This window comes from Phodopus roborovskii, unplaced genomic scaffold (assembly GCF_943737965.1).
Source record: "Phodopus roborovskii unplaced genomic scaffold, PHOROB, whole genome shotgun sequence".
Lineage (NCBI taxonomy): Eukaryota > Metazoa > Chordata > Mammalia > Rodentia > Cricetidae > Phodopus > Phodopus roborovskii.
In genome coordinates, this window is record NW_026126434.1 from 22916073 (window position 1) to 22930640 (window position 14568).

At 50.5% G+C, this 14568-nt stretch overlaps 1 protein-coding gene across 1 annotated transcript in view; it reads right to left on the reverse strand.

Moving 5' to 3' along the window:
• Positions 1–14064, reverse strand: part of Col18a1 (collagen type XVIII alpha 1 chain) — a 55762-nt gene extending 41698 nt beyond the window's left edge. Inside the window, exon 1 of the mRNA XM_051186971.1 lies at positions 13345–14064. Within this exon, the coding sequence (XP_051042928.1) occupies positions 13345–14041 (697 nt within the window). The 5' untranslated portion in view covers positions 14042–14064. The remainder of the gene's footprint in view (positions 1–13344) is intronic.
• Between the last annotated feature and the right edge of the window lie 504 nt (positions 14065–14568).

Sequence of the window (14568 nt, forward strand, 5' to 3'; positions counted from 1 at the left end):
CTGAGTCACCAAGTCCCTTGAAACCAGAAGAAAAGCTGCACATCCTCGGGGATAAAGAACAGCTTTGTGTGCCATGTAGACAGCCTGGTCCCTGTAAGTCTCACCCTGTCACATGCTCCTTAATCCCTGCGTACCAATCAGACATGGTGCTGGCCAGGTGCAGAGTGAACACGGCTTGGTGGCAATACGGCATGCAAGAACTGAGTATTTTGCTGAGAGCAGAGAAGGCTGATGGGCTAGCCTTGGACAGTCAGTGATCCATCACAATCAGCAGTTACAGTTTCCCCTTCTCACCAGAAATGCTGGCACCCAGAGTCCACACTGAAGTTCTGAAGCTAAGTCATGCATGCTGCCTGGGTGCTGGAGACGAGGCCACTCTGCCCCTCCTTCTGGACAGCACAAATCCCTGGTGCCCCACTACCCCAGCATGCAAGACATTACAGCTGCTGGCTTCCTAGGCTGGAAGGCACCAGATTGTTCCACGATGACCCCTGGGGCCTTAGAGACCTACACCCAGCTCTTCCCAAGTCCTTCCATTTCCTTTCTATGAAAATCTTTTTGGCTCTGCTGGGAGCAGATGCCAAATACCAGGGCAATAAGATCACTGGCTCTGTTCTTTGGTTACCGCATTGTGATGGGGGAAGGGCCTGGCTGCCTAGGCCAGGAAGCTCATTCGCCTGGAAGGAGCAAGGTCTGTGCCATGCTCTGAGATTGCAGAGGCCTTCTAGACGACGGTGGCCCCTCTGCAAGTTGAGACTCCTCTAGTCACCCACCTGACCTCAGATCCAGGAATGTGGGGTTGGGGAGGTCCTACCTGGTTAACGCCACCTCCCCTGAAGTAGCAGGCACAGTTCTGCAAAGTCTATGTTTAAACACACACACCCTTTAGCCACATGGAGAACCAACTGTAGCCAGCATCCCCCCCAACAAGCACAGCCATGGCCAGGCTCTGGAGGGACCAGTAGGGAGAATGCCTGGTACTCCCACCTGATTGGACCAGATGGAGTCCATGTCAGCCTCCTTCCCTGGACTGCAGCCAGTCCATTTCCTAGGCTGAAGAGCAACTTTCCAGATACTTGACTTTCCTGCACCTTCACTATCAACCTCACCAGCAGGGACCGGTTCAAGAACACTGAAGACAGACAGTATAGCCTTTTGGCAAGGGCTAGACTTCGGCAAGGGCTCAGTAATGGCAAATATCATGAGAAAAAGACCCAGGCAGGATGGATCGCCAGCACTATGACATGAGGGCTCTTCTAAGCAGGTGACAGTCCCTCCCTCAACAAGGCTCCTGGCCAGCCCAGTCTGCCCACCTTGGAGAATGGCCTCCAACTAAGCCAGTACACCATGGACTGCTCAGGGGTACTTAACTCCTCCAATGTAATGGAACAGACCTGTCATCCCATCGTGCTTCTGACAACCAGAGCTCCACTTCTTGATAGCTGGCTTTCCCAGGGATGAGGCCTGGAGACTGATTGTGCATCCTTCCCTGGGCTGGCCATTGGCTTTCCCCACACACGCTCTGGGAGCTGCTGTGTACAGGACTCAGGCCATGGCAGCCTCTCACTGCTGCCTGGCCTCCCAAACCTGTAGAACTCAAGCTGAGGCAGCCCTGCCCCACAGAGCCCAGGCCTGGGTTCTGGATAAACATCTGGTGCTCCTATCAGGAAGATGTCACCGTGAGGGGACTTCTAGTCCAGCACCAGAGGAGAACATGCCTGAGATGCCAAGATGCCAACCAAGGAACAGCTATGGAAGTTTCTGGAGAAACTGGCTCCTCAACCAAATGTTTCCCTTGAGTTAGAAGGAATCTTGGCAGCCCCTTTCTGCTTCTAACTGCTTCTAACAAATGCAGCAGCTGTGTGGGGACATGGGAGTGGGGGGTGGATAGCAATATCTGTGCTGGACCCACCCTGGGTACCCAATGGTCACCTAGCAGATAGCTGCAGAATCCAGGGGTACAAGTCCAACAAGCACCCCAGCATAAGAGTGTCTAAACTGCTGTGGGGGGAAAGGCTCAAGAGAGTTATTTGAACTGAGCAACTGTCATGGAGAGTTTTATTATATCCACCTAGGCCTGGCTCCTTTTCTGAACTACAACAGTCAGTATGGCCCAATAGTGGCCATAGTGGATATCTTTTGGTGAGGAGGAGGTGCTCAGATGTGATGCTGGGTCTTGAGGATAAGGCAGTGTCTGGGCAGTGTTATTCCAGGGACCCAGATCAAGACCTACTTAAGGAGCTGGGCCAGTGTTTAGTATACACAGGCAGACAATCCAGTGCACCAGAGGGTAAGCAGGCCATTAAGACAAGAAGCAGGAGTCACCTAAAGGTGCTCAGTGGGCAGAGTTATCCCAGGGTGTTAAAGAAAATGCCAGAAGCATGCAGCCACTGGAAAGGAGGGCAGGGCAGCTCCTTAGAAACTATGTCACACAGAGACAGAGGCCACTCATGCAAAATGAGAATCAATGTCCCTGTTCCTGTGTGCATCCATAGACATGCACACAATCCTCAGCAAACAGCACAACAGTCTCCAAAGATGCCCCTTACAATGAATGCTACTTTACCCCCAAATAATGGTTCCCAAATATGTCCCTAGCAATGGACGCCACTCTACCCCACAAAGAACCATTACAGTGGGACTTGGATTGCATACTTTGAGATGGGAATGAACTAGGTCTATCCACAAATTCATGAATGTCGTTACTCCGGGCTAGAGGCTCATGCCCAGGTAGGGAGGCTGCTGACTACAGAAGCCTCTTGTCTTCTGGAACCCAGGCTAGTCATTGATGGGTGATCTGAGCTAATGGTGTCTTAAGATTTGCTTTTTTAAGAAAAATGCTTCAAAGTGAGTTCCTGGAAGACTCTGGGAAATGGCAGAGCAGAGAGAACCAGGAATGGCCTCTTTGGAGCAGACAAGTATGATGCTAAACCCATCAGTTATACAATGCTGGGAATCTAGCATCCATGAAAGGCCTGCTCCCCACTCCCTTCCCTGATGCCTGTAGAGGAATCAGAACTCATGGCTGTGAACTTCCTTCCTCAGAGAGCTGTAAGGGACTTTCTCTCCTGCTTTGCGGGCCTGATTCCCTTTCAGAATCTGCCAGTCTGTCCATGGCATTTACAAGTCTTCTAAAAGACTCTTTACCCCTAACAATCTGTCTCAGTGTCCCCTTAAGCCCTTCATACCAGAACTACAGTATGAAATCAAAGGACAGGCAGGGATTAGAAATCACACGGATACATGAAGAATCACAGATCCCCCTAAAGGACAATGCACTGTCAATTATTAAAGCTGTGTTTCCATAAGAACACCAGGCTATGCCACGTTTTGCTTTCCACCAAACTTAAACATATGCAAGAGATTATTATGTTTTTGTTTTGGGATGCTCGAGTTTAAAAAAACGTCATCAAGGAGCCAAGAGTGGCAGCATATGCCTTTAATCCCAGCACTTGGGAGACAGAGGCAGGCAGGTGTCTGTGAGTTTGAGGCCAGCCTGGTCTACAAAGCTAGTTCAGGACAGCCAGGGCTATTAAACAGAAACTCTGTCTCAAAAAACAAAACAGAAACAAGAAGTCATCAGAGAATATAAATGGTAAATAGGAATGGAGACAGCTACAAGGGAGTGGCACATTTGACCACCACTGAAGTTAAACTAGCCTATATCCAAATTAGAATATAAAGCTTGCGGATGACGAGTGTAGAACTATACATGGTAAATACACACACACACACACACACACACACACACACACACACACACACACGTCAAGATGAATGTAATTTTAAAATTTTAAAGAGAGGGCCTGGCCAAGTAATTTTAAAAAAACATAATCATATGCTCGCAATAGGAAACTTTTTCTAGCCAAACAGGTTGAAAAGGAATGGACCACCCATATGGAAAGAATGCAAGGTAGCTACTATAATATCAGACAGAACAGAATTTAAACCAATGTGTTACAAGAAGGGAGGGAAGAGAAAGGGGTCAATTCAAGAGGGAACTATGACAGTGACAGACCACCCACATACATGCAGCAAAATGACAGAACAAGGGGAGAAACAGACAGCTCTACAACAGCAGGGACTTCAACACCCTCTCACTAAAGGGTGGGACAACCAGATAAGGGAGACGAGGCAGACTTCCTCAGATCTGTGGGCACTCACAGAGCACTGCCAGCCACAGTGGCTTCTAGGCTCCTCTGGTTTACATGTAACATTTCCAAGACAGACACATCAGCCACAGAAAACCTCAACAGATACAACATATACTTTCTAACCACTTTGAGATCAAGCTAGACATTAAAAACAAAACTGGAATACTTAAAAATTTGTGGAAATTAAACTTCACACTTCTAAACAACCGCTTCTAAAATACAAGGATATAGAGAGACCTGAGAAAATACTTAGACATGATAAAAAAAAAATCAGTGTTGCCCCGAAAAACTAGTGGGGCAATTAAAAACAATCATAGAAAAGAGAAATATATAGCTCTAAACATCTCATTAACAGACAAGTGATCTCAAATGAACAACCCATCATACATACAAAATTAGGAAAAGGAAAAAGACAAACAAAACAAAACAACAAAAAACCTATTCCAGAGCAAACAGAAGGGGGGAGATAGAGCAAATGAAACAAAAATCAACAAAGCAAAGAACGGGGAAAAAAAAAAAAAAAAATCAATGAAACCAAACTCAGTTCTTTAGAAAGATCACCATAACTGATGAACCTTATGAAGTGGACCAAGGGGGAAGGGAGGGAGGGAGGGAGGGAGAGAGAAAGAGAGAGAGAGAGAGACTGACTCATTACAAAGGTCAGGAGAGTGAAGCCATCACTGTGTGAGTGGAATGGGCTATGAGAGACCATGACAAAACCAAAATGAAAGAGGCAAATTTCTAGACATACAAAAGCTACCAAACTGAGCCATGAGCCAAATCAATGTTTAGACAGACTCACAGTTATAGAGGAAACTGGGAGAATAGTTTAATAGTTTTTAAAAATCTCCAACAAAAGCTCTGGGCCCAGGGTTGTTACTTTTGAGAAATCTGTAAAACATTCAAAGAAATTACGTCAATTTTTCTCAACTTATCTCAAAATACTGATGAGAGAAAACTTTCTATCTCATTGTAGGAGGCCAGTCTTATCCTAATCCCAAAGCCATATAAAGATACTAAAAACAAGAAAAAGAATCTACAGGCTAGTATCCCCTAACAAAGAGTGTCTCACAAATTCTCAACAAAAATGCCAGCATATGCTTTTAGTACATTGAAAGGCCCATGCATGTAGGTTAAGTAAGTCTATTCCTGGGACTCGGGGGCAGTTCACACAATGAAATCAACCAGCGCAGTCATGCGGCATGGTGAAAGCAGAAACTACCAATCATGTCAGCGGAGGCAGGACGAGCTCTGGGTAAGCTGCACCACTGACCCATGATGAAAACACTAGTGATCCCATCACCAAACAAGTTACGTGTGAAGAGGTCACAACAAACACCACGTGTAGACTGGGTGATGTAGCTCAGAGCACTTGCTCAGAATGCACTGGGCCTTGCTTAGCCAAGAAGAGCAAAGTCTCGTACAGCGAAAAACCGCAAAAGACTGCCCAAAGACACTAAAGACAGGTAAGTGAAATGCCACACGCCCCTCATAGTGCTGCTGGAGCAAACCAACAATGAGCAGCATACACGAACAGTAACACATTTCTCACAGCCTGCATGCTGAGGCCAAGGCTGAGAAGTCTTGAGACCTAGCGTCTGTTTCCAAGATGGCAGCACCTCACTGTGTCCTCAAGAGGGAACAAAAGGCTGTGTCCTTGCATGAAGTGAAAGAGCAGAGGGTAGTCTACGTACACCCTCTGCCTTCATGGGGGTGTTAAGCTTATTCGGGAGACCAGAGCCTAGAGTCACCTCTCCAAGGCCACACCCCTCAGCAGCAGCAGATTTTGAAGAGACACATTCAAAATCCCAATGACAGTTTTGGTTTGGTCTTTGGCAGCATTGAGGATTGAACCCAGGATATTTCCCAAGGGTGGAAATGCTCTACCATAGAGCTATGGCCTCAGACATCCCAATGATAGTTTTTGCAAAACATGAAAAACCCATCCCAAAATTCATGCCAAATCTTACGGAAGCCAACGCACTCTTGACAATGAGTCAAGTTGATGGACTCACAATTTCTGGAGTTAAAACTTCCTCCAAAGCTAGAGTTATCACCACTGTGACTCTGGCGTAAGGACAGATGCGCGGACCCGGAATGGTGTTGCTTATCTGTAATACCCTGTAACCGGTACTAGAGAGGCCAAGCAGGATCTCCTAAGCTACACTAGACCCTGTCTCAAGAAAAAAGACAGACAAACCTACAAACCAATGAGACAGATACAGCACCCAGAAATCACATATATGACCAAATGATTATTTCCTCCAAAGCCACAGGCTTTAATGTTGACAGGTCCTCACACTCACTGTGACTATATAAGCACACATAGGGATGTGCTCGTACACACACACACACACACACACACACACACAGCACAGTTGAGTTTCAAATGGATTGAAAGCTATTCCCCTGCCTCCTCTGCCATCAGGGCCACACCCACCTTGTCATTGCCCCTGACATTTTACCTGTGTAGCACCCTGGTTTTATAGCTTACATGTGTTGAAGCTCTCACACAGGAGCCTGGGGCCTCCAGACCAAATAAAATGGAAAAGGCAAACTGAGTCTTTTGCTGACTGTGGTGAAACTCCTGTTGCCTCTCCTTCCTGCTACCATGCCTCCTCTGCCAGGATGGGCTGTGCCCTCAAACCCTGAGCCTAAGTAGACCTTTCCTCCTCTGAGTTGCTTCTGCCAGGTGTGTTGTTATAGCAATGTGAACGATAACTAGCGTAGCGCTTGATACCCAGAAAGCATGAGAGCATTTCAGACTTGACAACAGAGGAAACAGACTCAAAACTGAGCCAAGGACTTTAACACACATTCTCCCAAAGGCTGATACATGGATAGGAGGGGCTGTAGTGTTTAACAGAGATGAAGTTCCAGCTTGGGGATATGGGTGTTCTGGAGGTAGATGGTTGGTGGAGGCAACAACACTGGCCTGTGTATGGAGCAGAGGTCGTGCAGTGCGCTCTATGCTGAGTACATTTTATCATCTTAAAAATACGTGAAGGCAGTGGCTTCCCTAAGGAAGAACGATAGACGGACCATCTATCAATGGGAAGGTGGTATTAAGGAGCCAGTCTCTGGGCTCACTTGGAGACTCTGCTTGTCCCTGGGGTGAGGAGTGCACAGGCTGCACTCTCGTTGTGCCTCACATATCTTCTCCCAAAGCTAACAAGGACAGAATCACAACACACACACCGGCCCCATCTGCCTGAGCTGCTTCAGTGAAACCACGCCCTCTGTGCTGGATCCCACCTCATCTCTGCCCATAGGGAAGCTAGGGTTGTGGTCTGAATGAAAAATGTCTCCCAAGAGCTCTTATGTTAAAGACATGGCCCCCATGTGGCATTGCTATGGGGAGGTGACTAGATCATGAAGGGAGTCGCTTCTCTGGTTGGTTAATCCAGGAATGGGCTATTAAAGGCGGAGGCAGAGGAGGTTTGTGGACAATCTGTCTCTGAAGGCCACTTTGTTCCTGGTCCCTTGCTTTTACTACTCCCAGATAATGTGGGGTGAGCAGTTTTACTCTGCCATGCCCTTGATTGTGCCTCACCACAGGTCATAAGCAATGGAGTCAGATACATATGGGCCATGAGCCAAAGCAACTCTTTCCTCCCCTTAGCTTTTAACAGGCAACACGCCACGGTGACGAAAAGCCACCACCATAGATAAGCCCTGTAGACAATGACGCCAACACCTCAGTGCTGATAGAATGACCAGGAAAGTACCGGCATCCTTCATGCAAGAGGGAGAGATGACCTACAGGCTGGGAGGAAGTCTGCCAGCCCAACAGCACGGGAGGAAAGGCTAAATCTCCAGAGCTGATGCAGGATTCACACAGCTCAATAAAACAGCAAGTTACTGGATTTTAAAATGGACAAAAGACCTGATCAGATATTTCTCAAGAAGACCCGAGTGGTCCACAGCACACACTTGCTCCAGATCACAGGTCACTAGAGACACAGATGAAATCCTCCCATCTGTTAGCAAGAAGGAACAGGTGGTGGAGAGAAAGGAGGAACCCTTCACATGGCTGGAGGGAGTGGAATAGTGGAATCTAGGTCAGCCACCAGGGGAGACATGATGAAGCTTAGACACACACACACACACACACACACACACACACACACTAAAAAATGGAACCACTAAGGATCTACAGCATCCAAAGGAACTGAGGCCAGGCTGTGGAAGGCACACCCACACCCCAGCTTTACTGCAGCCCTCCACACTCACAGCAACCGTGATGCAGAACCACACGGGTGTTCATGGACATAAGAAAAAGAAGGTGCTGTGCTCGAACACAACACTGAACATGAAGGAACACCTGTCCTCTGCTAACATAAAGAAACTGGTAGACACTGCTAAATGAAACAATCCGGGCACAGAAAGAACACAATGTGACCTTACTCACAGGTCACAGGTGGACTACCTAAAGATGTGGAGCACAGGGGTGGCTTTCTGGCTGGTGGAGGTGGAGAAATGGGGAGACATTAATCCTAGGCAGTCTGGTGGCTGGGCAAGTTCTGCAGACCTGGTATGCAGTAGGTGACTTCAGATGGCCATCTATACTATGTGCAAAGACTTAGAAAGAGCTGGTGTGAGGTTCAGGGAACCTGCTTGGCACGTGTGAGGCCCTAGGTTCAATCCTTAGTACCATCTGCATGCATGCATGCATGCACACGCTCACACACACACAGACCTGTTCAGAGAGTAGATTTTAAATGTAACCCTGACAAGTGATGGATATGTCAAATAACTCAGTGGTCATTGTTTCGCAGCATATATGATATGAAGCCATTGCACCACACACTTTAAATCCCTGGCTGTTCATCAGTGTCTGCAGACTCTCTCCAGGGTCCTACACTTCTATGGCTGCGGGTCATCTGGGTCCTAATCCTGGACTCCCCAGCAAGTTGTCTTCGCAGTGGATCTGGTGTGTCTGGGAGGAAGGGATATCTGTAGACAGGTCAGCTAGCAGCATGCACACACTATTTATCTGCAGGTTGCCAGGAGTGTGAGATAAGCATTCAGGTATTTTTCCATGGAGGGGTCTTGTCTCCTTGGATCAAAGTTAAACAGAAACTCGGGTTAACCCAAGCGTCCTAAAGAACAGCAGCATTTCGAAGTCTCACATTTGATTAAGGAGCCAGATAAAGGCCAAGGTGAGAACAACTGGGCACTCATGGGTTCCCGATGGAGGGAACATCTATGGCATCTGTGGACTGCCGAGTGACAAATATAGCAGAGCCCTTCCCCTCCCCCGCACACTCCCAACTGCTTTCCAAATGCTCTCCAATTGGCCAGCATGATCCACAAGGTTCAGAGGTTCAGTCACACTGTGTGACTCTTAGTTGCACCTAGTATGTCTGCAAGCCTGTTACAAATGCAGGATTTGGATTCCCCAGACCCTGCCTTCTCCCAAGAGCTTTCAGGCTCCTTGGGAAATTGTACCTGCTAGTATCATTCACAAGATAGACAAGGCTTTGAGACATGGAGGGCTGAGAGCAAGCCAAACACCCAGGTCTGTGTATCCCCTTGACTCAAGCTCCACTCAGATAGCCGATGGCTTTCCCGAGGACAATAACAGACCCAACAGTAGCCCTATTAATCGGTAGCTAGGGACCAGTACTAGTGGGAACAGAGGCGGGGACCTGGGTGCTGTACCCCTGCACATCCATCCATCTCTCCCCCCACATACCCAAGGGACAGGCCTATATACACAAGACCTTCCCAGGGGCCCTGTTACACGCTAACCAGCAGATCAGCCATGTGAAGGAGCTCCCACGGGGTGACCCTCTACCTCCCAGCTATCACCTCACATACCGACTGAATGCCGTAATGTTCCCTGATACTTTGGCACAAGTCATTTACCTCATGTCTCCCTCAGGGGTCAGAAGAAAAGACATGCGCGTGGAGCTACAAGCTTGGCTAGACAAGCGAGCCCAGAGGCCTCAGGATGTTAGGCAGAGCCAGGTGTGCAAGGCGAGGTGTGTATATATGTATAAGGCCAGGACTGCTGCACCAGGTGTATAGAGGTATTTAGGTATTTTTCCATAGAAACACCTTGTCTCTTCAGATCAAAGTTAAACAGAAACTCAAAGTTAGCTGAAGTCAGGTGTTTGAGTCTAGGTGCATAGGGGTGCTTAAGTAGAAGTACAAGGCTGGATGTGCAAGGCCAGGGAACTTAGGGTGACTGCAGGACTGGGGTCAGACTACACTGGCCACATTATAGTGGGGGGCACCCACCATGGTCAGGTTCTGGTCAGACCCTGAGGAGGAAGTGCATTCTCCTTATAGGAACTCACTACTCCCGATCCCCACACCTCCTGGTGAAGTCAAGGACTATCCCTGTCCCTAGGTGGTCACGGGGTTAAGATCCGAACCCACCACCTCCCACTCTAAAACCTCACAGCTGCCACTAGGGAACACTGCGGGGGAGGGGTTAAGTCCTCCTCCTCATCTTCCTTTCTGGCCCCACCAGGAACTCCACCTGTCCTACTCCACACTGAGATTAGATCAGCCTGGCACAGAGGCCCAGCAGGAGTGGAGCTCACCCTGGAGTGGAGGAGCCTGGGAAAGAGAGGCCGGAGAAGGTAAAGGGCCTTCCTGCTCCTACCCTCTAAGTTTCCATGGAAGACACCCCCACCAACCTTGCCTGGAAAGGGGCCTTATCTCAATGAAGTTTGCCACCCAGGGATGGGGACCATGAGTACTGATGGACCAGTCCCCCATGACCTTGCTGGGGATACAGCCCAAAGTGTCCAGATGTTGAGCCAGCCACTGGCTGGCCAGGCAACCACAGTGAAAGACATTAGTGCCCCATGAAGCTCCACTATAAGGACGGCATGTGCCAGCTCTGGCCCTGTACCCCTCTCGCTGCCCCTGAAGCAGACACGTGGCCAGACCCTCCTAACCCTGAACAGCAGTCCACATGATTCCCCATCATCTTGCATGGCCCCAACAGAAGATGTCTGTTGTTCTCCCATCAAGACACACCCCTGGGGAGCTGACCATGTGAGATGGGCTCTGCCAGCTGTGGCCAGGTGTGGGCCTCCACCGGGAGGCAGCCCGAGCCACTCCACATTCAGCTATTTCAAGGATGGAATGTGTGTGTGTGGGGGGGTGGCGTTCATTGTGACAACAGCTGGGTAAAATCTGAGCTGATAGCCCTAGGGCAGCCCCACCCTCTCAGGTCTAGCTGTGGTCCACAATTGAAGCTATGAGCATCCCCTGGGTTTCTGAACAACCCAAGCTCTTCCTGGAAGATGCCCACACATCCAGCTCTTCTGCCTGTAGTCTGTCCCTCACCCTCTGTATACATCTTCTCAGTCAGAGACCTGTTCATCCTCTGTATGGTCTTCCTGCCCACTAGTTCCTGCATTCCAGTTCCTCGTGTGCCTCTTTCCTGGGACTGAGTACTGTCCATGTAGTGCTTGACCCTGCCTATCTGGAGCCCCTTTCTTGCTACACCCTAGGTCTGCACAAGCTCTGAGCCAGCAACTTGCCAGGGACCATCCAAGTTGATTCCCAGCAGAATCCCAGGGAGCCATCATGCCTGGATGGATGTGCAGGGTACAGCACCCAGGTCCCCACCTCTGTTCCCACTAGTACTGGTCCCTAGCTACCGATTAATAGGGCTACTGTTGGGTCTGTTATTGTCCTCGGGAAAGCCTCCCAGCTCCAGAGCCTTGACTAAAGGTCAAGGCCACATCCCCTCATGCAGAGGACTGATGTCATGCCCTGCAGGCTGGACAAGGCCTTCCAACACAAACAGTAGCTGAGGAGTCAGGAGCACAGCTTGAGAGCACTATCCATGGGTCCAGTCCCTGACAAGACACAAAAGGAAGCTCCCTGAGGCCTGGTCCAACTGCCCCTGGCCTGCCCTGATCCTGGGATAATTTGAAAAATGACCCCCTCCTCCATTCCACCCATCACGTAGGTATCAGAGGCATGTGGGTGGTATAGGAGGCTGGAGCCTATGACCCTCCCTATGTGGCTGGCACATTTCAGACCTTTGGCTAGATTGGCTGGGGCCACAGGGAAAAAGTCAGACAACATGGCTCAGGGGCTAGGAATAAGGACAGAGTAGCTGGAATTTGGTAGGAATCAAAGCTCCTTAGTTTGTGTCACGTTACAGCTTTGTTTTTCAATTTCCAGCCTGTGACTGAGGCAGCACCTAGCTAACTCTGTGAGGACTGAGTCTCCTTGTGGCTCAGGAGCACCTGGGGCAGGTGATGACCTTTCACACCTGCTGTAGGCATAGAACCTGTGGTCATGGCCACACCCAGACCCCAGCCTCCTCCCCTTCACAGGATACCATACCCCAGCACCTCTCCAGTGTGCTATTACCAGACCCGGTGAAGCAGAGTCCAAGCTCTCATCAGCCCTGACTGAGCGCTCTTGATAAAGTGAAAAGGAAGGGGGTGTATGGTGGCCACTTGGTTACCTGCAGCTGGCCCAATGAACACACAGTACCCGTCCTCCTGAGAAGGGAGCAAGGTACAGTTGACAGGCAGCCTGCCCCCATCTAGGTAGTTCCAGCATCCATCCTCCAGGACCTCACAGAACTGACGGCAAGGTGGCAGGGCAGGTGGTGGGCCTGGGCCACACGAGGGAGCCAGCAGCAGACAGAAGAACCAGGCAAGGAAGGGATGGCAGTTTGTCTGGAGGAGGTGCTCCCAAGCACGAGCAGTGGCCTCCACCTCCTCACTGTGTCTATGGTGTAGATGATTAGGCAGCCAGAAGTGTCCAATACCTAGGTGACTGCAGATGGTCAAAGAGGGCGGTAGGGGCAGGCATCGGCTGGTAGAAGTCAGAGAGCCAGTTCCCAGCAGTGTAGAGTCATTAGAAAGCTCAGGCCCTGAAGAAGTAGCCTGGTGGGAAACCCAAGCACCAGGGAACCCAGGTAAAGCTGCTACTTGAGAGAGTTGGGCTGAGGGGTCAGAGGAAGGGACAGATAGCAAACCATGCACACCCAGAGAAGCCGTCACCAGGGGACCCATCACCAGAGGAAGCATTAGAGGTATGTGCCTGTGGATGTCGGAGTGGACATCAGCGTGTGGGTGCTGCTGTCTGGGCCTGAATGCCACAGGCAAGAGTCTGTTCCCTTCCAGATGCTGGGGTTGCCTGGGGGGCTTCTGGCTCACCCAGGGAGGATCCCTGGCTTGTGTAGAAGAGAGAAAAGCTCTACCTGGGGGTGCTGGTGGCACTGAGGGTCTTCTCAGTGGTGCCTGGAGGCTGCTCAGGGAGGGAGGTGGCTGGGTCGGCACAGCTAGGGTGCCAGGCTCAGTTGTCTGAACATCTGGAGAACTTGAAACACCACCGCTTAGCCAGAGGGTGGTCTCACCCTCCTGGGGGGCGCTGGAGAACTCAGTAGGAGTGAGGAGGATGGTAGGGATGGAGGAAGCTGAGGGTTCTATCCCAGCCGAGTTCTCGGTAGCTGTGTTCTCATCCCACAGCTGGACGAAGCTCCGAATGCCCTGGGCCACATTCAGAATCTTGGCTCCAACGCCAGCAACATTCTCCTCCTTCATGTCTGAGCTCGCGGCAGAGGCCATCGGGGGGATGGGGATGGTTGCGGTTGTCGGGGTCCCACTCTGGCCAGCTTCCTGATCCTCCGGGGACAGCTTGGGGTTGGCAGGAGCCATCTGCTGTAATGCGAGGCCATCCTGGGGGACCACGTGCGTGGTGGGGCTCTCTGTGGGTTCCACAGGTGAACTGATCTGGGGCTCGGAGAGCGGATCATGGGTCTTGGTGGACCACAGCCACACCAGAGGACTCAGGGGATTCAGGGGGTTCAGGTGATTCCGGTCAGGTCTGGCAGGCTCGAGGCAGCAGGAGAGCAACAGCAGCAGCAGCCAGAGGCGTCTGCTGGGGTCGGGAGCCATTGGGGCAGTGCAAGCCTCTGAGCTGGGGCGGCTCCTATGGTCCTGGAGGTGGGGCCTGCCAGGTCCCCACCCTCCCCCATTCATGCTTCCCAGTCTCACTCCTCCACCACTTCCCTCTGGCAGAAGGGAAGGAACCGAGCCTGAGAATCAAGGTGACCCACCAACCGGTACCTTCAGACTCCATTTAACTCCTTCCTTTCTGCAACTCCAGGAGCTGCCACAGAGTAGAAAGGCAGTCAAGGGACACCGGGTGGAACTCCAGCTTGTGATACTTAGAGCTACTAAGTCTCTGCTGAGACTGTGTGTGGGTGGGGGTGGGGGGCCTGCCCAGGGTCCTTGGGGACTTAGAGGCCACGCCCCAGCTCCTAAGGCCTCTATTGGAGAACACCCGGAAGGCAGCCCTGGCTGCCGGCCACCATGGCGTGATGAAATGGAGTTTGAAAAATGCCCAGCTTGCTGCTGTTTCAATTCTTGTGTTGCAGCTGTTGCTTCAGAGACAGGGTGGGTATCTGTTCCTTCCTCCACCC